Genomic DNA, 27,478 nt, shown 5'->3' with positions numbered 1-27,478 from the left:
GTAGCCTAATTAGTTATGTACAGTTACAATGCATACACTTATGTTGACACGAGGCACCTGAACATGTCACCAAACTTTAATGTCTGCAGGCTGGATTCTGTCGACATACTTGAGGCACTGTTAGTACAGATAGGGGAGAAAGGCCAGTGCACTGCAACCTCACCCACCTTGCAATCTAAGTGGAGGCAGGCAACATTTAGAAACTATAAACGTAAAATGTTTAATATCCGTTTTATAACGCATGTTTTTGACAGAATGTCAAAGGGGATTATTTTATAAACACTTCCTCATATGCCTATTTATCTCATGTTCTCAGCTTGCTTTCGTTGTCCAGTCATGTTAACAACACATGCTTTCCATCTCTGTCATATGAAAGAGCTCGCATTTGCAGTGCACTTCCGTTAAAATGGCATTTTAGAACATTTGTGTCACGGTAGTCCTCCTCTTCATCTGAAGAGGAGAGGCGAGAAGGATCGGAGGACCAAAATGCGGCCTGGTATGTGTTCATGATGAATATTTAATAAAAGAAAGCACTGAACACTGAATACAAACTATACAACAACAATAAACAAATAACGACCGTGAAGCTATAAATGAGACCTGTGCAGAAACAAGCAACTAACATAGACAGTCACCCACAAACAAACAGTGAAACCCAGGCTACCTAAGTATGATTCTCAATCAGAGACAACTAATGACACCTGCCTCTGATTGAGAACCATACTAGGCCGAAACATACAAATCCCCAAATCATAGAAAAACAAACATAGACTGCCCACCCCAACTCACGCCCTGACCATACTAAATAAATACAAAAACAAAGGAAATAAAGGTCAGAACGTGACAATCTGAGAGTATAGCCTTCCCGCCTTGCTACATTTATGTGAAGAAATAGCCTAATAGTTCATCAATATTTTAAGCTAATCATTCCGTTCTGTTGCATCAGCCTCATTGCTTGTACATTTTCATTTGTATTTGTATGTAGGCTATAATGGTTGTTTTCATTTGGGATCTGTCATGTCCCACAACTATCCCAGAGTATGTTTCAAATATTTCTTTCTCGTACAGAAGGACAAGTTGACCAATAGAAAAGGTTGACTTTTGTACTATTGGGGATAGTAGATTGACATAGGCTAGTACTTTGTTGTTCGTTAGGCCTACTCATCATGTTGGCTTACGTGGTAAATGTGGACAGTTCTAATGTCTTCAACAAGCGCCTCAGAATTCGATGCTGTTGCATCCCCGATGTGTCGGTCTTCTCTTGTAGCCTGCTTCAGGGATGCGATGCCTGTGAGAAGGACCCGATCACGTGACAGGTATTGGCTAATAAGAATTTAGATATCTGAGAGCGGTTTGAGTGAGAGGCGTTTAGGAGCACAGTGATTGGCAGGCGGGAGAATTAACAGGTGTGCTTTTGAAAAAAAGTTAAATTGTGGAATTTCTTTCCTTCTTAACGTGTTTGTGCCAATCAGTTGTGTTGTGGCAAGGTAGGGTTGGTATACAGAAGATAGCCCTATTTGGTAAAAGTCAATATTATGGCAAGAACAGCTCAAATAACCAAAGAGAAATGACAGGTCAGTCAATTCGAACCATTTCTAGCATTTTGAAAGTTTCTTCAAGTGCAGTCGCAAAAACCATCAAGCGCTATGATGAAACTGTCTCTCATGATGATCGCCACAGGAAAGGAAGACCCAGATTTACCTCTGCTGCAGAGGATAAGTTCATTAGAGTTACCAGCCTCAGAAATTGCAGACCAAATAAATGCTTCAGAGTTCAACTTAGATATCTGAGAGAGCGATATGAGTGAGAGACGCTTAGGAGAACGGTGATGGGCAGCCGTGAGAAGGGAGTTATTACATTCAGCCCAAGGGCACAATTGCCACTTTGACAGCAAAGCATGTATCTTTTTTAGTGGGCATTACGGCCACACAAGGGGTCATCGACAGCCTTTGGCCGTCAGTGTCGCCGGACCCAGAGCCATATATTTAGAGAGTTTGGACAACTTCTAGAACAGACGCCGTTGTATTGCTTTTATTCTCAACATTTTGGTGATGTAACATTAAGAAATCACCTCCGACAGTTCCCTATGAAATGACCCACTGTAAACAAGCAAAACAGAGCAGTGAATTTAATAGACATTTTTATTGATTAGCATTCAGGATCATGTGAATCCAAGTATTTTCTGTGTATATATATATATATACTTGTAGTGTCAACAAATGGACATCTTCATTGGTTTAGAAAACGTTCAGAATAAACAGCACAACACGAAAGCGTCAGTTGTCACTAAGCAACGGAGGAGAATGTAGCGCTCTCGGAACGTTCAGACAGAAACTGCATTGTCCCAACTCTCTAAATATTTGGCTCTGGCTGGACCCTACCTTCTAAAGGAAGAGGGATGACACTTTCCTTGAAGGGTTAAGGCATACATAACCCTCATGTCACGAACACATACTGGATGAAGTCCTCTGATGGCTGTCAAACCATCAAATGTTTGCCATCTTGATGAGGTCAGGTGACTGGTCAGCTGATGATGATAGGTCACCTGACTAGGAGGCCATCTTGATTCGGGACAAAGACATTCCTGGTAGGTTCACATTGAACAATTAATATCAGCCTTTGAGGGAGTAGCAGTATCACCCATAACAACCTTCGTAACACATTTATTCAACATCATTCATAAGGAGTTTTGGGGGGGGTTTTTGGGGGTAGAGGTGGAATCATTTTGGATTCTTTTTAATGTAGATGGAGTGGGACAACACAGGTGCCACTTGGTTTGTCAAGTTTACTCGATCAGTGTTTGTTTTCAAAGAAAATGCCCCCAGAACATAAGCTATGACAAAGTTCTTTATCACGGTTGATTACAAACCTCTTATGACATAGCATTATCAATTTCAACTTAGGCATCTCTTTTTCCCCCCACCTCATATTTCCAACAGTAATGTTAGTAACAAAAAAAATACAACAAACAAACAGATGGACTTAGACAGACGTAGAGATGTCAAAAGGACATTAGCTCAGTGGAGTGCTTTGTTTGGTGAGCCTAAAGAATGCTCCTGTGTGCACTGTAGTTCACCGTAGATCATTACAGGTCATCAAAGTTCAAAGGTAATCATAGGTCACCATAGAGTATTATTGTTCAACATAGATCAACATTGTTCACCATCGTCAATCTTCACTTATTGGTTACCATAGTTCACGGTTCAAGTTCCTGCTAAGGGTCCAACTGTCACCACCAGTCTCATTGAGCACAACACAACTATTCAGTCAGGAATAAGGACATAAGGACGCCGCTCACTGATGACAGGCACCATGTCATGCCCCCTAAACAGACACACGCACGTTAAAATCAAATCACTTGTTAAAAAGACATTAAGGTGGTATAAAAGGAATTGCACATGAAAGACTAGATGTTGGACAGTGCTATTGGAGCAAAAGGAGAGGAACGCAGTGAGTGAATATGGCAAGGGGAAGATACAAGATACAGTACATTTAATGAACACAGGAGAGAAGAAATAAGGCAAGAATAGAACTAAAACCACCAAAATAATTGAATAAAAATGAAAACATGTTTTTTTCTTCCAGTTTATAATTGTTTTTCAGCCCTTGATCCAAGGCTCGACCCAATTGGCTAGTTCCATTCCCAGTCCACATTGTCGGCTACGGGCGTTTTAATTGTTTTCCGGTTCATTTGAAATCAATGTTTGATTGATACTTTTCATCATAATCTGTGTGCACGGGGACGATGTAGTGGCAGCTGCAAGATTCCATAATTTACAGACCCACACACACACACACACACACACACACACACACACACACACACACAGACTCTCAGTGCAGCCTAAACACGACCACCCCCCTTTCCCCCTGTTCTATCACTGATTCAGAGTCTCTTTATCTATTTTTATTTTCATCTTTCCCTTTTCTTCTTCACTTCTGTTGGGAGTTTGAGAGCAGCTTGTCTGCCTCGGGGTACGTGGGGTACTTTACGGTCTCGATCTTCTCCTTGACTTTGTAGGACGGGTAGAGGCCGGTTCGGCCCATTTTACGGTTGACCCCTTTTGAGTAGCCATCCCAGTGGTTCCCCGCCACGCCGATGACGTCACCGGGTTCCAGGGGTATGTCTTCGGGGCTGCGGGGGTGGTGGGGGTAGATGGCGATCTGGTTGTGGGCGTTCTGACCACCGAAGTAGTAGATGTCGTCTAGCGAGTGGAAGAAGGAGGAGGCGTCCGGATGCAGCGTCTGCATCATCTCGTAGGCCACGCGGCACACCTGGAACCAGAAAGAAGAGATACAGGAAACAGGAGGTATAAACAGGAAGTTAAGCTACAGAAAACAGTACGTAGAGATACAGGAAACAGGAAGTACAGATGCAGTTCCTTCAGAAAGTATTCACACCCCTTCACTTTTTTTTCCAAATTTTTGTTGTGTTATCAAATCAAAAAATTTGGTCACATGCACATGGTTAGCAGATGTTATTGCAAGTGTAGAGCTTGTGCTTCTAGTTCCGACAGTGCAGAAATATCTAACAAGTAATCTAACAAATTCACAATGACTACCTTATACACACAAATGTAAGGGGATGCAATAAGAATATGTACATATACATATATGGGTGCACGATGGCCGTGCGGTATAGGCAAGTTGCAATAGATGGTATAAAATACAGTATATACATATGAGATGAGTAATGTAGGATATGTAAACATTATTAAAGTGGCATTATTTAAAGTGACTAGTGATACCTTTTATTAAATCCATTTATTAAAGTGGCCAGTGATTTGAGTGTTTTCCTGACACCACACTCTGAGCCCTCATCTTCTCCCTGTTGTCTGTCTCGTCGTTGTTGGTAATCAAGCCTACCACTGTAGTGTCGTCTGCAAACTTGATGATTGAGTTGGAGGCGTGCATGGCAACGCAGTCATGGGTTAACAGGGAGTAGAGGAGAGGGCTGAGAACGCACTCTTGTGGGGCCCAGTGTTGATGATCAGCAGGGTGGAGATGTTGCTTCCTACCTTCACCACCTGGGGGCAACCCATCAGAAAGTCCAGGATCCAGTTGCACAGGACGGGGTCGAAACCCAGGGTCTCAAGCTTAATGATGAATTTGGAGGGTACTATGGTGTTGAATGCTGAGCTGTTGTTATTGAACAGCATTCTTACATAAGTATTCCTCTTGTCCAGATGGGATAGGGCAGTGTGCGGTGTGATGGCGATTGCATCTTCTGTGGACCTATTGGGGCGGTAAGAAAATTGGAATGGGTCTAGTGTATCAGGTAGGGTGGGGGTGATCCTTGACTCAATCTCTCAAAGCACTTCATGATGACAAAAGTGAGTGCTACGGGGCGATAGTCATTTCGTTCCGTTACCTTAGCATTCTTGGGAACAGGAACAATGGTGGCCATCTTGAAGCATGTGGGGACAGCAGACTGGGATAGGGATAGATTGCATATGTCCATAAACAAACCAGCCAGCTGGTCTGCGCATGCTCTGAGGATGCGGCAAGTGATGCCGTCTGGGCCTGCAGCCTTGAGAGGGTTAACATGTTTAAACGTTTGACTCACGTCAGCCCTCGGAGAAGGAGAGCCCACAGTCTTTGGTAGCGGGCTGTGTCGGTGGCACTGTATTGTCCTCAAAGCGTGCAAAGAAGTTGTTTAGTTTGTCTGGGAGCAAGACATCGATGTCTGCGACGGGGCTGGTTTTCTTTTTGTAATCCATAATTGTCTGTAGACCCTGCCACATACGTCTCATGTTTGAGCCGTTGAATTGCAACTCTACTTTGTCTCTATACTGACACTTTGCTTGTTTGATTGCCTTGTGGAGGGAATAACTACACTGTTTGAATTTGGTCATGTTTCCAGTCTCCAAGCCATGATTAAATGAGGTGGTTCATGCTTTCAGTGTTGCGCGAATGCTTCCATCAATCCACGGTTTCTGGTTATGGAAGGTTTTAATAGTCACAGTGGGTACTATACACTTTGTTATAAAATTGCTCACAGAGTTAGTGTATACATCAATGTTATTGTCTGAGGCTAGCCAGAACTTATCCCAGTCCATGTGATCAAAGCAATCTTGAAGTGTGGAATCCAATTGGTCAGACCGGCGTTGGATAGGCCTAAGCACGGGCGCGTCCTGTTTTAGTTTCTGCCTATAGGTGGAGTTATGGTCAGATTTGCTGAAGGCAGGGCGGGGGAGGGCCTTGTATGCATTGCGGAAGTAGTAGCAGTGTTCCAGTTCCAGTGTTTTGCTCGAGCAGGTACTACAATGTGGTACTACAGGTACTACAATGTGCTGGTAGAATTTAGGGGTCCTTGTTCTCAAATTATCTTTACTAAAATCCCCAGCTACAATAAATGTATCCTCAGCATATATGGTTTCCAGTTTACATAGAGTCCAGTGAAGTTCATTCAGGACCGTTGAGGTATCTGCTTGGGGGGGGGGGGGGGGGGATTCTAGGTCAGGTGAAAAAAAGGACCTGAGTTCCTGCATGTTGTTATGATTACACCATGAGTCGTACACCCCTGCCCTTCTTCTTGCCAGAGAGATGTTTCTGTCGGTGCGACGCATGAAGGAACCCGGTGGCTGTACTGACTCTGACAACGTATCCCGAGCGAGCAATGTTTCAGTGAAACAGAGCATGTTACAATCTCTGATGTCCCTCTGGAATGCAACTCGTGCCCTAATTTTGTCCACCTGGTTGTCTAGACACTGGACATTGGCGAGTAATAACCTCGGAAGCGCTGGATGGTTGCTCGCCTTCTAAGTCTGACCAGGAGGCCGCTCCGTCTGTCTCCCTTGCAACGACAACGTTGTTTTGGGTCGGCCTCTTGGGATTAGATCCAATATCCAGGGTGGAGGTCCGAACAAAGGATCCGCTTCGGGAAAGTCGTATTGACCCACTCTTATATCCAGTAGTCATTCCCGGCTGTATGTAATAACATTTAAGATTTTCTGGGCTAACAATGTAAGAAATAATACATAAAAGACAAACTACTGCATAGTTTCCTCAGGACTTGAAGCGAGGCAACCATCTCTATCGGCTCCAGCCTACACACAATACCCCATCATGTCAAAGTGGAAAAATGAAAAGTTGAAATGTCTCGAGTCAATAAGTATTCAACCCCTTTGCTATGGCAAGCCTAAATAAGTTCAGGAGTAAACATTTGCTTAACAAGTCACATAAGAAGTGTCATGGACTCACTCTGTATGCAATAATAGTGTTTAACTTGATTCATGGATGACTACCTCATCTCTTTACCACACACATAAAATGATCTTAATGGTCCCTCAGTCGAGCAGTGAATTTCAAACACAAATTTAACCCAAAACAAACAGTGTTTTTCCAATGCCTCGCAAAGAAGGCCACCTACACCCAGTAACTACAAAGACACATGCGTCCTTCAGTTGACGGAGAGGAAGACATCCCAAAAATCTGTCTTCTCAAAAAATCGTCTGTAGCGTCCGAATGGTTTGGCATACAAACCCTATGGAAAGATGAGACTCTCACGAACACAATAGTGCCCTCCGTTTTTCTCTACGACCCCCACAAGTCTTGGGACTTGTCTGAAATCGATACAGCCGATTTGCCAACTTCTGTCTGTAGCGTCCGAACACTAATTTGACCCTTCTGTGAAAAGGTGAGACTATCACGTATGTGGTTGTTTTGATCAAGGACGCCCACAGGGCGTCTATATGGAGACCGTTTAGTGACAAAAATAAGGGATTAAGTACATGTCAAAGAAATAATAATTCTAAATCAAGTAGCAAAATGATCAAGGGTATGACCTTCTTAAAACAATTCCATATAAACTCAAAACGCAAAAAAAAGAAAGATACCTTTTTCAGGACCCTGTATTTCAAAAATAATTCGTAAAAATGCAAATAACTTCACAGATCTTCATTGTAAAGGGTTTATACATGGTTTCTCATGCATAGAACTGTCTTTAAGACACTAACAGCTTACAGACAGTAGGAAATTAAGGTCACAGTTATGAAAGCTTAAGACACTAGAGGCCTTTCTACTGACTCTGAAAAACACCAAAAGAAAGATGCCCAGGGTCCCTGCTCATCAGCATGAACTTGCCTTAGGCATGCTGCAAGGAGGCAGGAGGACTGCAGATGTGGCCAGGGCAATAAATTGCAATGTCCGTACTATGAGACACCTAAGACAGCGCTACAGGGCAGCTGATCGTCCTCGTAGTGGCAGACCACGTGTAACAACACCTGCACCAGGAATGCATAATCCCTCCATCAGTGCTCAGACTGTCCGCAATAGGCTGACAGAGGCTGGACTGAGGGCTTGTAGGACTGCTGTAGGGCAGGTCCTCACCAGACATCACCGGCAACAACATTGCCTATGGGCACAAACCCACGGTCGCTGGACCAGACAGGACTGGCAAAAGGTGCTCTTCACTGACGAGTCGCAGTCAATCTCAATGCTGTGCGTTACAGGGAAGACATCCTCCTCCCTCATGTGGTACCCTTCCTGCAGGCTCATCCTGACATGACCCTCCAGCATGACAATGCCACCAGCCATACTGCTCATTCTGTGCGTTATTTCCTGCAAGACAGGAATGTCAGTGTTCTGCCATACTGCACAGATCTCAATCCCATTGAGCACGTCTGGGACCTTTTGGATCGGAGGGTGAGGGCTAGGGCCATTCCCCCCCAGTAATGTCCGGGAACTTGCCGGCGCCTTGGTGGAAGAGTGGGGTAACATCTCACAGCAAGAACGGGCAAATCTGGTGCAGTCCATGAGTAGGAGATGCACTGCAGGACTTAATGCAGCTGGTGGCCACACCAGATACTGACTGTTACTTTTGATTTTGACCCCCCTTTGTTCAGGGACACATTATTCCATTTATGTTAGTCACATGTCTGTGGAAATTGTTCAGTTTATGTCTCAGTTGTTGAATCTTGTTAGTTTGCTGAAAATAAACACAGTTTACAGTGAGAGAACGTTTCAATTTTTGCTGAGTTTCGCTTAGTAGAACCAATACAACACATTACGGAGTACCACTCTCCATATTTCCAAGTATAGTGGTAGCTGCATCATGTTATGGTTATGCTTGTACTTGTTAAGGACTGGGGAGTTTGAAGCTAAGCACAGGCAAAATCCTAGAGGCAAAGTCTGCTTTCTTACAGACTCTGGGAGCAGGACAACAAGGTGACTTGTTTTGAATTAAATCTAATTGAATATATATGGCAAGACCTGAAAATGATTGTCTAGCAATGATCAACATACAATTTGACAGAGCTTGAAGAATTCTGAGAATAATAATGGGAAAATATTGCACAATCCAGGTGTGGATAGCTCTTAGAGACTTACCCAGAAAGACTCACAGCTATAATTGCTGCCAAATGTCCTTCTACAAAGTATTGACTCAAGGGTGTGAATACTTATGTATTTAGATATTTCTGTATTTAAAATTTCAATAAATTACCCCCCCCCCAATGTCATTGTGGGGTATTGAGTCTAGACAGGTGTGTTTAAATGTTTTTGATTTAATCCATTTTGAATTCAGGCTTTGACAGAATACTTTCTGAAGGCACTGTATAGGAAACAGAAGGTATAGCTACAGGAAACAGGACATGTGACCAGGAAGCGTGAAGAACCACGGCAGCTTGCATGTTAGATTACAGTGCATTCAGATTCCAAGAACACAGGACGAGATGTTACTATCCTTTGTGCAAGCACTTCCAAGAGTTAATGAACAGTGAACGTGGTGAAATTTGGGGGAGCGCATCGTCAGTAGTGTACCTTTGGTTCCTAGGGTGTTTCGGCCTTTCACACTATACACCCTCCCCAAAGGCGGCCAGCGACAGGGTGATCAATCCTACGCTTGCGTCCCATTCCCAATTAGTCATAGGAGTTGCCTTGTTGTTGATAGCCAACATCCCATGGGACTATGCATGGCAGGGGCGTCCTCCTCCCTGAGTCAAGCATTGTTGACCGCATACCTCCTGGCCCTCTCACTTCTGGGGCCCAGAGAGTATTTACAGGCCCTTTGTTTTTCCACATTTTGTGACGTTACAGCCTTATTCTAAAACGGGTTAAATCAAACATTCCTCATCTATCTACACACAATCGCCCGTAATGACAATGCAAAAACAGGTTTTCAGAAACGTTTGCAAATGTGTTAAAGCAAAAACAAAAACAGAAGTACATAAGTATTCGGACCCTTTGCTATGAGACTCGAAATTGAGCTCAGGAGCATCTTGTTTCCATCGATCATCCTTGAGATGTTTTCTAGAACTTTATTGGAGTCTACCTGTGGTAAAATCAATTGATTGGACATGATTTGGAAAGGCACACAACTGTCTATATAAGGTTCCACAGTTGGCAGTGCTTGTCAGAGCAAAAACAAAGCCATGAGGTCGAATTAATTGTCCGTAGAGCTCTGAGACAGGATTGTGTCGAGACACAGATCTGGGGAAGGGTAGCAAAACATTTCTGCAGCATTGAATGTCCCCAAGAACACAGTGGCCTCTATCATTCTTAAATGGAAGAAGTTTGGAACCACCAAGACTCTTCCTAGGGCTGGCCGCCCGGCCGAACTCTGCTTGGAGTTTGCCAAATGGCACCTGAAGGACTCTCAGAACACGAGAAACAAGATTCTCTGGTCTGATGAAACCAAAATTAAACTCTTTGGCCTGAATGCCAAGTGTCACGTCTGGAGGAAAACTGGCACCATTCCTATGGTGAAGCATGGTGGTGGTAGTATCATGCTGTGGGGCTGTTTTTCAGTGGCAAGGACTAGGAGACTAGTCAGGATGGAGGGAAAGATGAACGGAGAAAAGTACAGAGATCCTTTATGAAGACCTGCTCCAGAGCGCTCAGGACCTCAGACTGGTGCGAAGGTTCACCTTCCAACAGAATAACGACCCCAAGCACACAGCCAAGACAAGTAAACACAATTTTCTAAATGTCCCTGAGTGGTCCAGCCAAAGCCCGGACTTGAAACCGATCGAACATCCCTGGAGAGACCTGAAAACAGCTGTGCAGTGACGATCTCCATCCAACCTGACAGAGCCTGAGAGGATCTGCAGAGAAGTATGGAAGAGACTCTCCAAATCAAATAAAATCTATGTTTATTTGTCACGTGCACCGAATACAAGAGGTGTAGACCTTTCAGTGAAATGCTTACTTACAGGCTCTAACCAACAGTGCAAAAAAGGTATTAGGTGAACAATAGGTAAGTAAAGAATTAAAAACAACAGTAAAAAGACAATGAAAAATAACATTAGTGAGGCTATATACAGTTGTGAGGCTATAACAGTAGCGAGGCTATATACAGTAGTGAGGCTATAATAGTAGCGAGGCTATATACAGTAGCGAGGCTATATACAGTAGCGAGGCTATAACAGTAGCGAGGCTATATTCAGGCACCGGTTAGTCGGGCTGATTGAGGTAGTATGTACATGTTGATATGGTTAAAGTACCTATGCATATATGATGAACAGAGAGTATCAGTAGTGTAACAGATGGGTTGGCGGGTGGTGGGTGGCGGGACACAATGCAGATAGCCCGGTTAACCAATGTGCAAATACAGCTGTGCCAAGCTTGTAGCGTCATACCCAAGAAGACTCAAGGCTGTAATCACTGCCAAAGGTGCTTCAACAAAGTACTGAGCAAAGGGTCTGAATACTTCTGTAAATGTAATATTTCAGTTTTGTATTTTTTATAAATTTGCTAATATTTCTTAAAACCTGCATTTCCTTTGTCATTATGAGGTTTTGTGTGTAGATTGATGAGAGATAAAAACTATTTAATACATTTTATAATAAGGCTGTAACGTAACAAAATGTTAAAATAGCTTAGGGGTCTGATGAAAAAGTTACCTGGTCCCAGATCTATTTGTTGCCTTGCCATCTCCTATGGTCATTGTTTAACGTGACAATGACAGTAGTAGTAGGCTATTCAGGTTTGTAACCGTATAGATCAGTGAATTATATACCTTATATTCCCTTACAGGGTGTTGTGTTGGCTATGGCAGGGGTTCTCAAACCTTTTGGGACTGAGGACCTCTTTTGTGGAAGCAAATTCATCAGGGACCCCCTCGTAATCATAAAAATAGCATACAAGGAGTTTTACTATGACTTCAGTGCATGGTTGTAAGAATCAAGTCCCGGGCCCTGGGATGAAACATTTTAAAGGCTTGCCTCATTGCAACAGAGAAGAATGAATTCAGTTTTCAAGCTAATTTCCTGCGATTTTACTCATTCTACCATGAGGCAGAGAGAAAACATTGCAGTTTTAAAGCTTAAATTACAGTGTGTTTATGTAAAACAAAAACATAATTTTGAGGTATTGTGTTGAAAAATGTATAATTGGCGGAGTACTGAGGATACCAATATCCCTGGGAGCCTCCCAGGCCCATGTTGCTCATGATTAAGAATATAAATTGTACATTAATAATATTACATTGTATTGCATTACACCCTCTAAACATATTCCACAGATCCCTTGGCCATAATTTGTTTAATCTGTTACTGTTAGTAATATTCATAAAAATAATATATATCTGTGTGTGTGTGTGTGTATATATATATATACATATATATATATATATATACATATATATATATATATATATATATATATATTTTTTTTTTGTTGTTTTAGCCAAGGACACCCTGTAGTACCTTCGCAGACACCCCACTTTTGAGAACCCCTGGGATGTGGTACACCTACCTGTGAGGAGAAGGTGCAGACCAGGAAGTCGGTCTGGGACAGGAAGTGTATATCTAGGATGACTCCTCTCAGAGAGTTCTCGGTGTAGCGGTTGTGAAGGCCGGCTGACCACGAGATGGAGTTATCACTGATGAACTCATAGTCAGCGTACCTGTAGGAAACACATACTGTTACCCACATGGGCTTCTACATACAAACAGAAGCACAATGGCCGTGTCTGAATACCTGAACTTGCGTTCTAAATAGCAGGCATTTTGGGTATGCAAAAACATGATGTTTTTATGAGAAATTTTGTATGCTTTGATGTCATACTCATGTAGACGTTTCATCGAGTAGAATTCGCTGCAAACTATTGAGGAGGAGAGTCATCTTTTCAGACCCAAGTGTGTTTGACAACAACTGATCACCAAAAAGGTTGATCGTTTTTGCTTACTGCAATACATTTTTTTATTAAACAGTATGTTTTATCTAGTACAATTAGTATACAGTATGCAGTTCTAGTAAGTAGTAGGCAAGAAAGACTTCGGAAACAGACAATCATACACACACAGTTGTGGCCAGTGATCAGCCACAGTGTTTTGGTCACTGCTCGGGTGTTTACTTGTTTGTTTGTTCCCTTTTGGATCGCAACAAATTGTGGATTTCACCCAGAACGGCTAATGAATATTAGGGACACAATAGCGGCTGGTATTTGTCCTGAAATTCTGTCATCATGCAACGATATACTACTGAAGACTACCCCGATTTTGAGTCAGACTTTAAACCGAGGTTATGGGACTGTGGGACAGAGACACATGGGAAGGAGAAGCTGGGACTCATGTCTTTCAAAATGGCGAGGACTTCGTGCCCTTGTCCGTCATCTCCCTCTCCAATGTGCGTTCACTCGCTAACAAATCCGACGAGCTACAACTTCTGATGATGAGAAAAAAAGGACTTCTCTCTCATCTCTGCTTTCTTTTTTTTAATGGTTAAATGCCTCTATTCCCGACACCGCCGTGGCTCTAGCCGGCTTCCAGTTGAACTGGGCTGATCCCGGAGCAGTCCAGTAAATTCAAAGATGGTGTGTGTTTCCCTATTCTGTCTAAAGCATGCTCTCCAGAGTCTACATCACGCCGAGCACCTGTGTGCACACACATCACAACAGCTGCAGGCTGAACAGATCACAGAGGTGGAATGGAAATATCCGGATTCTACTTTGACCATCATGGGGGATTTGAACCACACCAGCCTACAACAGGAACTTCCCAGCTACAAACAAATGGTGAAATGTTCAACAATCCAATAAAAAATTCTGGACAACGTTTACGGCACTATTAAAGGGGCATACCACACTGTCCCCCACGCTCCTCTGGGCACCTCAGACCATGTGATGCTACACCTCATCCCCGCATACAGACAGAAACTAAAAACTGCTAAACCTGTCAAACATACAGTGCAGAAATGGACTGAAGAGGCCATTGGGGAGTTAAAAGGACTGCCTAGACACCAAGGATTGGAACATATTCAAGGACAACAATGCCAACACACACGAGTACACAGACACATCCTACATCAGTGTATGTGAGGAGAATTGCATACCATGAAATACCTTTCTATCACACAGCAACGATACGCACTGGTGAGCTTAGGGCTCTCCTTTCTTCCAAAGACGAAGACAACACGAGCAAGACCAGGGACCTCGATAGAGAGGCCAAGAAACATATACACTCAGGAATTAGGGCAGCCAAACAGCAGTACAAAGACAGGCTAGAGCAACAGTTCTCCAGCCACGACTGTCTGTCTGGAGAGGACTGAAATCCATTACCAACTTCAAACCTGAAGCTCCCCGACGCCAGACGACCCCTCACTGCCCAACAAACTAAACCAGTTTACTACAGATTTGACTCATAAAGGCCCCTCAATCACCAGGACAATACACCCTTCCGCCTACCCCTCCTTGCCACTTCACTCATGACCAAAACTTCCCGCCACCTGAAACGTTTCTTCCCCCGGGCTGTGGCCCTCACCAAACGGTCATCTGGCCCATAGAGACTAACGGACTTGATTCTTGATGGATTCTGACATACACAAACCTGAATGCTACACCCCTTCCCTGTCCCTATTGGTTGGCCCTGCTTGCTCTTTGTGTGGTGAGTTCATTTCACTGCTCATCTGAGCTGGATTCCTTATAGGAGCTGAGGCGGCGCACACACACACACACACACACACACACACACACACACACACACACACACACACACACACACACACACACACACACACACACACACACACACACACACACACACACACTTCATTATAAGGATAATGGTTGTCACTCACTTCGTCTTAGCCTCTTGCAGTAGTGAGGGGTCATCTGTTGCCAGGTAGACTCGTTTCTTGTCCACGTGGATGCGTCTGGCCATGTGTTGGAACTGTTCCTCCACGTGTACCATGTACTCCTCTATAGGGTGGAACGCAGCCTCCGTCCCCACCTTATCTGTCCGTCGAACATGGACCCTACCGGGACAGAGACAGGGGTGGAGGGAGCGAGAGAGAGAGAGCAATACTTTCAGTCAATACGCTCACTATCAGCTACTTCATACTGTACTTAATTTGGCAGCATCTTTGTGCCCTTGCCAGTCTTGCCCATAATCAGAGCGAGAGAGAAAGAGAGAGAGAGATACCCAGTGGCACAATGTAGGAGTAATGACAGAAAACTAAAGTCAGAAAGGAAGGGGGTTTGAATGGGAGATAGAAGCGAACTGACGAATAATAGACCAGCGCTGCAAGTGTTTGTGAAACTGAGTGCTTTCTTTGTTTAATCGCTCATAACACAGCAAAGCCAGCATCTATGGTTTGGAGGGAGAGAATAAAGAAGGTAGAGACAAAGGGAATAAGAGAGAGAGAGAAAGAGAGGAGAGCAAAAAGCGAGAGAGAGAAAAGAGCGAGAGAGAGAGAGAGCGACAGAGAGGCAGAGAGAGGGGGAGCGAATGAATGAGAAATCGAAAGAACGAGATAATAAACACAGTGTGTCTAATTACCAGAACTGGCCTGAGATCAGTCAGCCCAGTCCTCGGGATGCTCACTGAAGCAACAAACACATTTATTTACCCTAACACACTCCTGGATCAGAGAGAATAGAGGGAACGAGAGATTAAAAGAGAGAGAGGGATGGAGAGGAGTAGAGTGGGGGAGGGATTCTCCACAGGTGCACATAAGGCTGAAAGTGAACCTCTTTGTTTCTCTACATCTATTTAACTCTCTCTCTCTGTTCATATCTTCATATTCACTCCCTTGCACTCTCACTCTCTCCTTCCATCTCTCTCTATCTGATCTGAAGAGACTTTTGATTATAAGTGGGACTCTTGACTACGAGCCTCTCCATTCTCTGCTTCTCTCTTCCATGGTCTCTGTCTGTCTTTCTCCCGCTCTCTCTCTCCTTTCATCTCTCCTCCTGTTTTGTTCCTCCTCTCGTTCTCTCCTCTTTCCCTCCCTTCATCCCTCCGCCCGTTCCTTGGCAGACGATGTGGCCGTGCCTGGGCGCTTAATGCCAGACGGTGTGCGAGTAATCAATCTACCCATCCCTCCCTCCCTCTCCACTCCCCCTCCTCTCTGACTGTCTCCACTGCTTGTGAGAAGCTGTGCTGGGGCTGAGGTTGTGCTGACGACTGCTTTTAGATGCTTTAGTCTGGTGTGTTGCAGGCCTACTGAGGGTAGAGGCTCTGCTGCGACGACATTGCTTTTCACAGGAGCACGGGGATGCAGGGAGACGGCTGGCTCCCACGTCGTCTCATGTCCTCGGAGATCCCTCATACAGTCCCTCCCCTCTGAAGCCCCTCTTGCATTCCTCCTCTAGCCCCTTTCACTCATCCCCTCACACCCTCACTCAATGACTCTCCTCAGTTTCATGCTCTCCCACCCACACCCCATCTTCCTCTTCCCAAACCAAACCTCAATCCTACCCAACTGCTCCCCTACCCATCCCCCCCCCCTCCATCTCCCCCCAAGTACTAAGGCACTTTATTATATTATCAGATGGAAGCAGAAAGAGAAAAGGAGCAGAGGAAACTTTCTTTCCAACTAGCACTTTATTTCAATAGGCTCCCCAGTGACAGAGGGGGGAGAATGGAGGGAGCAAGTGAGGAGAGGAGAGAGGAGAAGACAAAGCAATAGAGTTAGGAGAGACAATGATGGGAAATAGGGAAAGAGATACGGGGGAAATAGAGAAAAAGGTGAGCGAAAAAAATGAGATAAAGACAAAAAGAGGAGCAGGTGAAAGAAAGGATAGAGGTGCAGACGACATGAGAGAAAGTTTGATTGGGAAAGAAAGGAGGATGATTCATCGAGTCAAAAGAGGACAATGAGAATGAAAGAGGGTTGAGAGAAAAAGGTAGCAGCAGAAGCAACTGAGAAAGAAGTAGGCCTAATAGAGGTCAAGGTGAAGAGACAGACAGACAGACAGACAGACAGACAGACAGACAGACAGACAGACAGACAGAGTTTTACACAACTTTAACAGACAGAAACATACACACATAGATAGAGAAATAGGACACTTCAAACCAAAAACAGAAAGAGACACTCAAAAAGTGTCTTTCCTATTTCAAATCAAATCAAATTGTATTTGTCACATGCCCCGAATACAGTGACATGCTGTAACAACTTAGAAATAAAAGTAACAACTTGAAGAGCAGCAGTACAATAACAATAGCGGGGCTATATACAGGGGATGCCACTACAGAGTCAATGTGTGGGGGGCATCAGTCAGTCGAGGTAATATATACATGTAGGTAGAGTTATTCAAGTGACTATTCGATCTACACTTTAATGGGGTGTCTGAAAGCCAGCTTGACCCAGGTTGGGTGTCGTGTGTGTGTGTGTGTGTGTGTGTGTGTGTGTGTGTGTGTGCACATGTGTGTTAATACGTACGTGCATGCATCCACCTACCCTATGATGGGGTGCTTGAAACCCAGCTTGGCTGTGGTGTCTGCAATCTCCTTCTCCAGCCAGGCCTGAGGACGCACCAGGTACTTAACGAACTGAGACACCCACCACACAGACGGGTCACCATGGAGACGGTGTAGACGCTGGGCTAGGTCTTCCGGGATGGACAGGGGCAGGTACGGGGGGCGGGGGTGTAGGCTATCCACAATGGGTAACTCCACCACCTGGATGTCCTTGTCATGGGCCTCACCTACAGAGACAGAGGGGGAAAGAGTTACAGCAGAGCTGCACAGCCACACTGGTTACGCCCTGGGTTAATTGACGTGAGTTAGGAGCGACTCGCGCTCTGCAAAAGGTATGCATCTCACATCTGGTGTAGCAGGCCAGTTCGGCAGCATCTGTAACAGAGTGGATTTTTTCCATCCCTAACTAGAAGCGAACTAGCAACCTTCACCTGCACGACGACACTTTGCACCAAGCAGCGTTACCTGTCACCCCACAGACGCTTTGGGAGAGCAACTACTTCTAGGCATCAGAGCAGGTGATGTCGTCTGATGGACGCTAGTCTATTGCACACATAGCTAACTAGCTAGCTGTTCCACATTGGCTACACTCACCCTTATTTGACCCAACTGGCCTCCTCTTGGGTCCTATCCTTCATTTATACAAATCTAAAAACAGATAGGTGAGAGTTGATATCCAAATAACTTTCTGCCTTACTACGTCTTCTACTCATCCAATGATGTCAGATCAGAGCAGATGAGAGGAGGGAGCCATTCTATACTATTAAAAGAGTTGTATAACTAAACCAAGATAGACCACAGCCCGTTGTTTCAAGTAGGAACAAATTAGTCTCAGTGGGCAGAACAAGCAAGGCGGTGGGCAGAGCCAAGCACGAGCTAGTGAGATCCTATTGGCTCGTTCCAGCAACCATTTGCATATTTCCGTTAGGGAACGCCTACTCTGTGAAGTGCCTGTGTGCAATAATTCAAATCTCCTTTGCACTCCTTCTAAACAACGCAATTTGTTACAACTTTGGCCAAGGGTAAAGTCCCCTCTGTTTATAACATATTCTAGTTTATGGAACAGAACATTTTATTGCGATCAAATGTTTAATCGATGAGAAAATTTGCTGAATGTTGACCAAAATCCATCGCGTTCCATCATCTCCCACTGCCAGCCACTGAGCTTCCTCTCACTACCATATTTGGAAACGCCAAGCGGACGCTTCACATTTATAGATCCCGGTGGAATATCTGTCTCATTGTTCTATCTGTGACGCAGACTTAAATCCTCGTTCATTTACAATCATTGGATTAGTGTAAACCTTGGCTAGACGGTTTCTTCCCTCTGTACATCTAACAGCTACAGTGAACAAGTGCACACTGTGGAGAAAAGGGTATGGAATGAACCGCAGCCAAAAAGATAGAGAGAGTGAAGGAAGTTAAAGAAGACAGGAGAAAGTCATGGAAGGATAGAGAAGTTAGAGAAGACAGGAGAAAGTCATGCCCTTTCAAAACAACAATCCCAATTCTCTCTCTCGCTTTATCCCCACTGCATTACATGTTGCTTCCTAACTACAAAATGCTAATGAAATTCCCATTGTATATTGTTCTCACATATTAGTATTATTTAACAATGTAAATCATAGGAATTTGTCATTTTAAGTGGAATATTCCTTTAAAAGCCAAGGTGAGCCAATCTACTTCTATGGTACTGGGGGTGGAACACTGGCACCAGCTGCACCCAGAGGGCGGCCCATAGACGGGCATGGGACTGGCAGGGGCTCTGGGCACAGTGGGCAGAGAGGACGGTTGAGCTGGGCTGATTAGGAAGGTCATCCTCTCCGGGTTCCTGATAGCCTTTCCACCTGGGAGAGTGAGTGTTAAGCCTCAGTACACAAAGGAGTGGCCAGGACACACACACAAGCGCGCACACAAACACGTGGACACACACACACACTTTTTGGTCTAATCTCATCTCGCCAGGAGGGATATGTCTGGCAGACAACCTCCATTCACACTTACATCCGGTCTGAAAAGCAGAGGACATTTTTTAAAACGTTTTTTTTTACAGTTTCAAAAATAAGCTTAGACGACAACTATTGATCTCTGTGAAGTTGCAACTACGGTGACCTGTTCTATTACAGAAAGCCTAATAAAACTGCACACAGCTTTCATAACCCATTGTCAAACAAATGGAATAATTACTCATTCAAATGGCCTTTCAAAGAAAGTGTAACTGGAATAAAATAAAAAATGAATAACAAGGGAACACAAAAACCAGGGTGTCGGTGCAAGGGCATGTGTACTCCATGTAGCGTGAGCTGAATATAAATTGGCAAGAGCATTAAATATTTAACAGAAAAAAATATTTCCAAGTTTTCTCTTTGCTTATATATCATCATTGGCAGGTTTTGCGAGAGGGAGAGAGGGGACTAGCCATATTTTTTAGGCCTGCAATTCTTGGCACAACTGCACAGTTAAGCGCTCCTTCCCCCTCCCATAGCTTCCTAATTAGGACACAAAGAGTCTACATTCTTACTCAACCTCCGCAATCTGCATGAATAAATTCATGCAGCAACAATTTAAGACATTTATTTCACTATTTGAGGCAGGAATGGAGAAGAAATTTAACCCATAATGCATGTTTCTGTTGACCGCGATGTCAGTATCTTTGTTGATAGGGTCCTATGCTCTCAAATACACTTCCCTACAACACACACAGAAACTTAAGCACACACATGAACACGGACGCGATTACAGTATTCACTTCTACACAAGCACGTTCACACAAATACAGGCACACATCGACACACACACACACTCCAATGCACACACAAACACAAGAAAACGCACACACACACACACACACACACACACACACACACACACACACACACACACACACACACACACACACACACACACAATAACCCTCCCAGACACACACACAATACCACCCTAGACACACACACACAATAACCTCCCCCCCAGACACACACACACACAATACCTCCCCAGAAACACACACACACACACAACCATGTACTCTCGCACCATGTGTATACAGTGGAGCAAAAAGTATTTAGTCAGCCACCAATTGTGCAAGTTCTCCCACTTAAAAAGATGAGAGAGGCCTGTAATTTTCATCATAGGTACACTTCAACTATGACAGACCAAATTAGGGAAAAAAATCCTGAAAATCAGATTGTAGGATTTTTAATGAATTTATTTTCAAATTATGGTGGAAAATAAGTATTTGGTCACCTACAAACAAGCAAGATTTTTGTCTCTCACAGACCTGTAACAACTTCTATAAGAGGCTCCTCTGTCCTCCACTCGTTACCTGTATTAATGGCACCTGTTTGAACTTGTTATCAGTATAAAAGACACCTGTCCACAACCTCAAACAGTCACACTCCAAACTCCACTATGGTCAAGACCAAAGAGCTGTCAAAGGACACCAGAAACAAAATTGTAGACCTGCACCAGGCTGCAATAGGTAAGCAGTTTGGTTTGAAGAAATCAACTGTGTGAGCAATTATTAGGAAATGGCCACTGATAATCTCCCTTGATCTGGGGCTCCACGCAAGATCTCAACCAGTGGGGTGAAAATGATCACTAGAACGGTGAGCAAAAATCCCAGAACCACACGGGGGGACCTAGTGAATGATCTGCAGAGAGCTGGGAACAAAGTAACAAAGCCTACCATCAGTAACACACTACGCTGCTTGGGACTCAAATCCTGCAGTGCCAGACATGTCCCCCTGCTTAAGCCAGTACATGTCCAGGCCCGTCTGAAGTTTGCTAGAGAGCATTTGGATGATCCAGAAGAAGATTGGGAGAATGTCATATGGTCAGATGAAACCAAAATATAACTTTTTGGTAAAAACCCAACTCGTCGTGTTTGGAGGACAAAGAATGCTGAGTTGCATCCAAAGAACACCATACCTACTGTGAAGCATGGGGGTGGAAACATCATGCTTTGGGGCTGTTTTTCTGCAAAGGGACCAGGACAACAGATCCATGTAAAAGAAAGAATGAATGGGGCCATGTATCGAGAAATTTTGAGTGAAAACCTGGAGCAAGGGCATTGAAGATGAAACGTGGCTGGGTCTTTCAGCATGACAATGATCCCAAACACACCGCCCGGGCAACAAAGGAGTGGCTAGGTAAGAAGCATTTCAAGGTCCTGGAGTGGCCTAGCCAGTCTCCAGATCTCAACCCCATAGAACATATTTGGAGGGAGTTGAAAGTCCATGTTGCCCAGCAACAGCCCCAAAACATCACTGCTCTAGAGGAGATCTGCATGGAGGAATGGGCAAAAATACCAGCAACAGTGTAACGGTTTTCATGCGGTGAAGGAGAGTCGGACCAAAATGCAGCGTGTAGATTGCGATCCATGTTTAATGAAAAAACGTAAAACACGAAGCAATACAAAGACTACAAAACAAAAAGAACGTAACGAAAACCGAAACAGCCTATACTAGTGTAAACTAACATAGAGACAGGAACAAGGACACTAAGGACAATCACCCACGAAACACACAAAGAATATGGCTTTCTAAATATGGTTCCCAATCAGAGACAACGATAATCACCTGACTCTGATTGAGAACCGCCTCAAGCAGCCATAGACTAACGCTAGACATCCCAAAAAAAAACAAGACAAAAACACACCACAATAACCCATGTCACACCCTGGCCTGACCGAATAAATGAAGAATAAACATAATATATTTCGACCAGGGCGTGACAGAACCCACCCCCCCCTAAGGTGCGGACTCCCGGACGCACTTCAAAACAATAGGGAGGGTCCGGGTGGGCGTCTGTCCATGGTGGCGCCTCCGGCTCCGGCGCGGGACGTGGAACCCACTCTATAAATGTCTTAGTCCCCCCTCCTCGCGTCCTAGGATAATCCACCTTCGCCGCCAACCATGGCCTAGTAGTCCTCACCCAGAACCCCACTGGACTGAGGGTCAGCTCGGGACTGAGGGGCAGCTCGGGACAGAGGGGCAGCTCGGGACATAGGGGCAGCTCGGGACTGAGGGGCAGCTCGGGACAGAGGGGCAGCTCGGGACAGAGGGGCAGCTCGGGACAGGGGCAGCTCAGCACTGAGGGGCAGCTCAGCACTGAGGGGAAGCTCGGGACTGAGAGGAAGTCCAGCACTGAGAGGAAGCCCAGCACTGAGAGGAAGCCCAGCACTGAGAGGAAGCTCAGGCAGGTAGTTGGCTCCGGCAGATCCTGGCTGGCTGGCGGATCTGGAAGAGTCTGGTTGACTGGCGGATCTGGAAGAGTCTTGTTGACTGGCAGATCTGGAAGAGTCTGGCTGACTGGCAGATCTGGAAGAGTCTGGCTGACTGGCGGATCTGGAAGAGTCTGGCGGATCTGGAAGAGTCTGGCTGACTGGCGGATCTGGAAGAGTCTGGCTGACTGGCGGATCTGGAAGAGTCTGGCTGACTTGCAGATCTGGCTGTTCCATGCTGACTGGTGGCTCTGGCGGCTTCTTGCAGACTGACAGCTCTGGCTGCTCCATGCAGACTGGCAGCTCCATGCAGACTGACAGCTCCTTGCAGACTGACAGCTCCTTGCAGACTGATACCTCCTTGCAGAATGACAGCTCCATGCAGACTGGCAGCTCCGGCTGCTCCATGCAGACTGACAGCTCTGGGTGTTCCATGCAGACTGACAGCTCTGGCTGTTCCATGAAGACTGGCAGCTCTGGCTGCTCCATGTAGACGGACAGCTCTGGCTGCTCCATGTAGACGGACAGATCTGGCTGCTCCATGTAGACTGACAGCTCTGGCTGCTCCATGCAGACTGGCAGCTCCATGCAGACTGACAGCTCCTTGCAGACTGACAGCTCCTTGCAGACTGACAGCTCCGGCTGCGCTAAACAGGCGGGAGACTCCAGCAGCGCTGAGGGGAGAAAGGCTCCGATAGCGCTGAACAGGCGGGAGGCTCCGGCAGCGCAGGAGAGGAGGAAGGCTCTGGCTGCGCTAAACAGGCGGGAGACTCCGGCAGCGCTGGAGAGGAGAAAGGCTCCGGTAGCGCTGAACAGGCGGGAGGCTCCGACAGCGCAGGAGAGAAGGAAGGCTCTGGCTGCGCTAAACAGACGAGGTGCACAGTAGGTCTGATGCGTGGTGCTGGCACTGGTGGTACTGGACCGAGGACACGCACAGGAAGCCTGCTGCGGGGAGCTGCCACCGGAGGGCTGGGGTGTGGAGGTGGTACAGGGTAGACCGGACCGTGCAGGCACACTGGAGCTCTTGAGCACCGAGCCTGCCCAACCTTACCTGGCTCGATGCCCACTCAAGCCCGGCCGATACGAGGAGCTGGGCTATGCACCCGCACTGGGGACACCGTGCGCACCACTGCATAACACGGTGCCTGCCCGGTCTCTCTAGCCCCCCGGTAAGCACAAGGAGTTTGCACAGGTCTCCTACCTGGCGTAGCCCTACTCCCTGTGAGCCTCCCCCCCAATAAATTTTTGGGGCTGACTCTCGGGCTTCCTTGCCAACCGTGTTCCCTCATATCGCCGGCTCCTCTCTCCGGCTGCCTCTGCTCTCCTAAGTGCCTCCACCTGTTCCCATGGGAGGCAATCTCTTCCAGCCAGTATCTCCTCCCAAGTGTAACAACTTTTGCCATCCAAAACGTCTTCCCATGTCCATTCCTCCTTTCGCTGCACCTGCCTGTTAACACGCTGCTTGGTCCGTTTGTGGTGGGTGATTCTGTAACGGTTTTCATGTGGTGAAGGAGAGTCGGACCAAAATGCAGCGTGTAGATTGCGATCCATGTTTAATGAAAAAACGTAAAACACGAAGCAATACAAATACTACAAAACAAAAAGAACGTAACGAAAACCGAAACAGCCTATACTAGTGTAAACTAACATAGAGACAGGAACAAGGACACTAAGGACAATCACCCACGAAACACTCAAAGAATATGGCTGCCTAAATATGGTTCCCAATCAGAGACAACGATAATCACCTGACTCTGATTGAGAACCGCCTCAGGCAGCCATAGACTAACGCTAGACATCCCACAAAACCCCAAGACAAAAACACACCACAATAACCCATGTCACACCCTGGCCTGACCGAATAAATGAAGAATAAACATAATATATTTCGACCAGGGCGTGACAAACAGTGTGTGAAAACCTTGTGAAGACTTACAGAAATCGTTTGATCTCTGTCATTGCCAACAAAGGGTATATAACAAAGTATTGAGATAAACTTTTGTTATTGACCAAATACTTATTTTCCACCATAATTTTCAAATAAATTCATTAAAAATCCTACAATGTAATTTTCTGGAATTCTTTCTCATTTTGTCTGTCATAGTTGAAGTTTGCCTGAGATGAAAATTACAGGCCTCTCTCATCTTTTTAAGTGGGAGAACTTGCACAATTGGTGGCTGACTAAATAAGAGAGTTGGACCGTGCAGGCACCGTGTTATGCCGTGAGGCGCACGGTGTCCCCAGTGCGCAGGCATAGCCTGGTGCGTTACATCACAGCGTCTCGTATTGGCCGGGCTAGAGTGGGAATCGAGCCAGGTGCTATGAAGCGTGCTCAGCACATCTGGTCTCCAGTCTCCTCGGCCCGGGGTACATGGCACCAGCCCTACGCACGGTGTCCCTGGTTCGCCAGCACACCCCAGTGCGGTCTGTTCCACGCCTGCCGCACTGGCCGGGCTACGGGAAATATCCAGCCAGGAAAGGTTGTGCCGGCTCGGTGCTCGAGACCTCCAGTGCGCCTCCATGGTCCGGTCTATCCGTGTCTCCTCCACACACCAGGCCTCCGGTGGCAGCCCCACGCACCAGGCTGTCTCTTCTTATCCTTCCTCCAGGTGCTCCCTCCTGTCCAGCGCTGCCAGAGTCTCCCTCCTGTCCAGCGCTGCCAGAGTCTCTCTCCTGTCCTAGGCTGCCAGAGTCTCCCTCCAGTCCAGCGCTGCCAGAGCCGCCCGTCTGTCCTGAGCTGCCAGGGTCGCCCGTCGGTCCTGAGCTGCCAGAGCCGCCCGTCTGTGAGGACCTGCCGGAGCCATCCGTTAGTCAGGAGCTGCCAGAGCCGCCCTTCACTCCGGTCCTGCCGGAATCTCCCTTCCCTCCGGCGCTGCCGGAATTGCCCTTCACTCCGGCGCTGCTGGAGTCTCCTGCCTGTCCGGGGCTGCCAGAATTTCCCGTCCATTTTTCATTCACCTTACGGGACTGTTTGTTTGTCGTTTATTGTTTTTGTCAGGACCCGGTTTCGAACCTGGGTCTCCGGAGTGAGAAACAGTCACTTAACCAACTGAGCCACGAATAGTCAGCAGAACCCAGAAGATGAGGCAGACACAGCAGTACTTAAGACGGTGTATTTAATAAAGAAAAAATCCTAAAATACAAAAAATGGCAAATCCAAAAGGTGGTAGGAAAAACACAAAAAGACCTCAAAAGAAACTCACCAAAAAAAAAAAAAAAAAAAAAAAAAAAAAAAAAAAAAAAAAAAAAAAAAAAAAAAAAAAAAAGAATACCACAAGAACTTCACCCGGAATCGACAAGAGCACACAGAACACTAGGGCAGGGTGCTAACATACAAACACAGAGCACAGAACTGAGGGAAACAAAGGGTTTAAATACAATCAGGGGAAACGAGACACAGGTGCAAACAATAATGGGGATCAAGGGAAAAACACAGGGACAAAAAGCACAATGGGGACATCTACTGACAAAAACCCGGAACAACCCTGGCCAAATCCTGACAGTTTTGTTCAGTGTTCAGTTCTTTTATTAAACATTTGAACACTTACCTTTTAATGACTCCAAACTAAGTGTATGTAAACTTCCGACCTCAACTGTACATGTTAAAATCGCTTTTGCCAGCTATTACGGCTTGGAATCTTGCTGGGTACATGTCTACGAGCTTTCCACACCTGGATTGTGCAACATTTCCCCATTATTCTTTTAAAGAATTATTCAAGCTCTGTCAAATTGGTTGTTGATCATTGCCAACCATTGCCAACCATTTTCAAGTTGTGCCATAGATTGTTGAACCGATTTAGGTCAAAACTGCAACTTGGCCACTCAGGAACATTCACTGTCTTCTTGCTAAGTAACTCCAGTGTAGATTTGCCCTTGTGTTTTAGGTTATATTCCTGCAGAAAGGTGAACAAATCTTCCAGTGTCTGGTGGAAAGCAGACTGAACCAGATTTTCCTCTAGGATTTTGCCTGTGCTTAGCTCCATTCTGTTAATTTTTTTTTATCCTGAAAAACTCCTCAATCCTTAACGATTACAAGCATAACCATAAGATGATGCAGCCACCACTATGCTTAAAAATATGCAGAGTGGTACTAAGTAATGTGTGTCCAATTGTCATACTTGAGTAAAAATAGAGATACCTTAATAGATATTGACTCAAGTAAAAGTGAAAGTCATCCAGTAAAATACTACTTGAGTAAAAGTCTAAAAGTATTTGATTTTAAATATACTTAAGTATCAAAAGTAAAAGTAAAAGTATGAATAATAGAAAATTCCTTATATTAAGCAAAGCAGATGCCACAATTTTCTAGTTTTTTTTTTTAAATATATGAATAGCCAGAGGCACACTTCAACACTCAGACATCATTTACAAACAAAGCATTTTTGTTTAGTGGGTCCGCCAGATCAGAGGCATTAGGGACAACCAGGGATGTTCTCTGTCCTGCTAAGCATTTAATATGTAACGAGTACTTTTGTGTGTCAGGGAAAATGTATTGAATAAAAAGTACATTATTTTCTTAAGGAATGTAGAGAAGTAAAAGTAGTCAAAAATCTAAATTGTAACGAAGTACAGAGTAGTACCACTGGTAATGTGTTGTATTGCATTTTCC

The 27,478-nt window shown here is 45.3% G+C and overlaps 1 protein-coding gene across 1 annotated transcript in view; it reads right to left on the bottom strand.

The window, feature by feature from the left end:
• Positions 1-2,834: 2,834 nt before the first annotated feature.
• The window catches only part of LOC135505812 (alpha-(1,6)-fucosyltransferase-like), a 159,305-nt gene continuing 134,661 nt past the window's right edge, over positions 2,835-27,478 (bottom strand). Inside the window, exons 7-10 of the mRNA XM_064924966.1 lie at positions 17,626-17,872; positions 15,019-15,195; positions 12,697-12,847; positions 2,835-4,275 (exon numbers count right to left, since the gene is read on the bottom strand). Of these exons, the coding sequence (XP_064781038.1) occupies positions 3,934-4,275; positions 12,697-12,847; positions 15,019-15,195; positions 17,626-17,872 (917 nt within the window). The 3' untranslated portion in view covers positions 2,835-3,933. The remainder of the gene's footprint in view (positions 4,276-12,696; positions 12,848-15,018; positions 15,196-17,625; positions 17,873-27,478) is intronic.

This window comes from Oncorhynchus masou, chromosome 19 (assembly GCF_036934945.1).
Source record: "Oncorhynchus masou masou isolate Uvic2021 chromosome 19, UVic_Omas_1.1, whole genome shotgun sequence".
Lineage (NCBI taxonomy): Eukaryota > Metazoa > Chordata > Actinopteri > Salmoniformes > Salmonidae > Oncorhynchus > Oncorhynchus masou.
The sequence above is the reverse complement of the archived record's forward strand: the minus strand, read 5'-3'. Positions and strand labels throughout refer to the sequence as shown.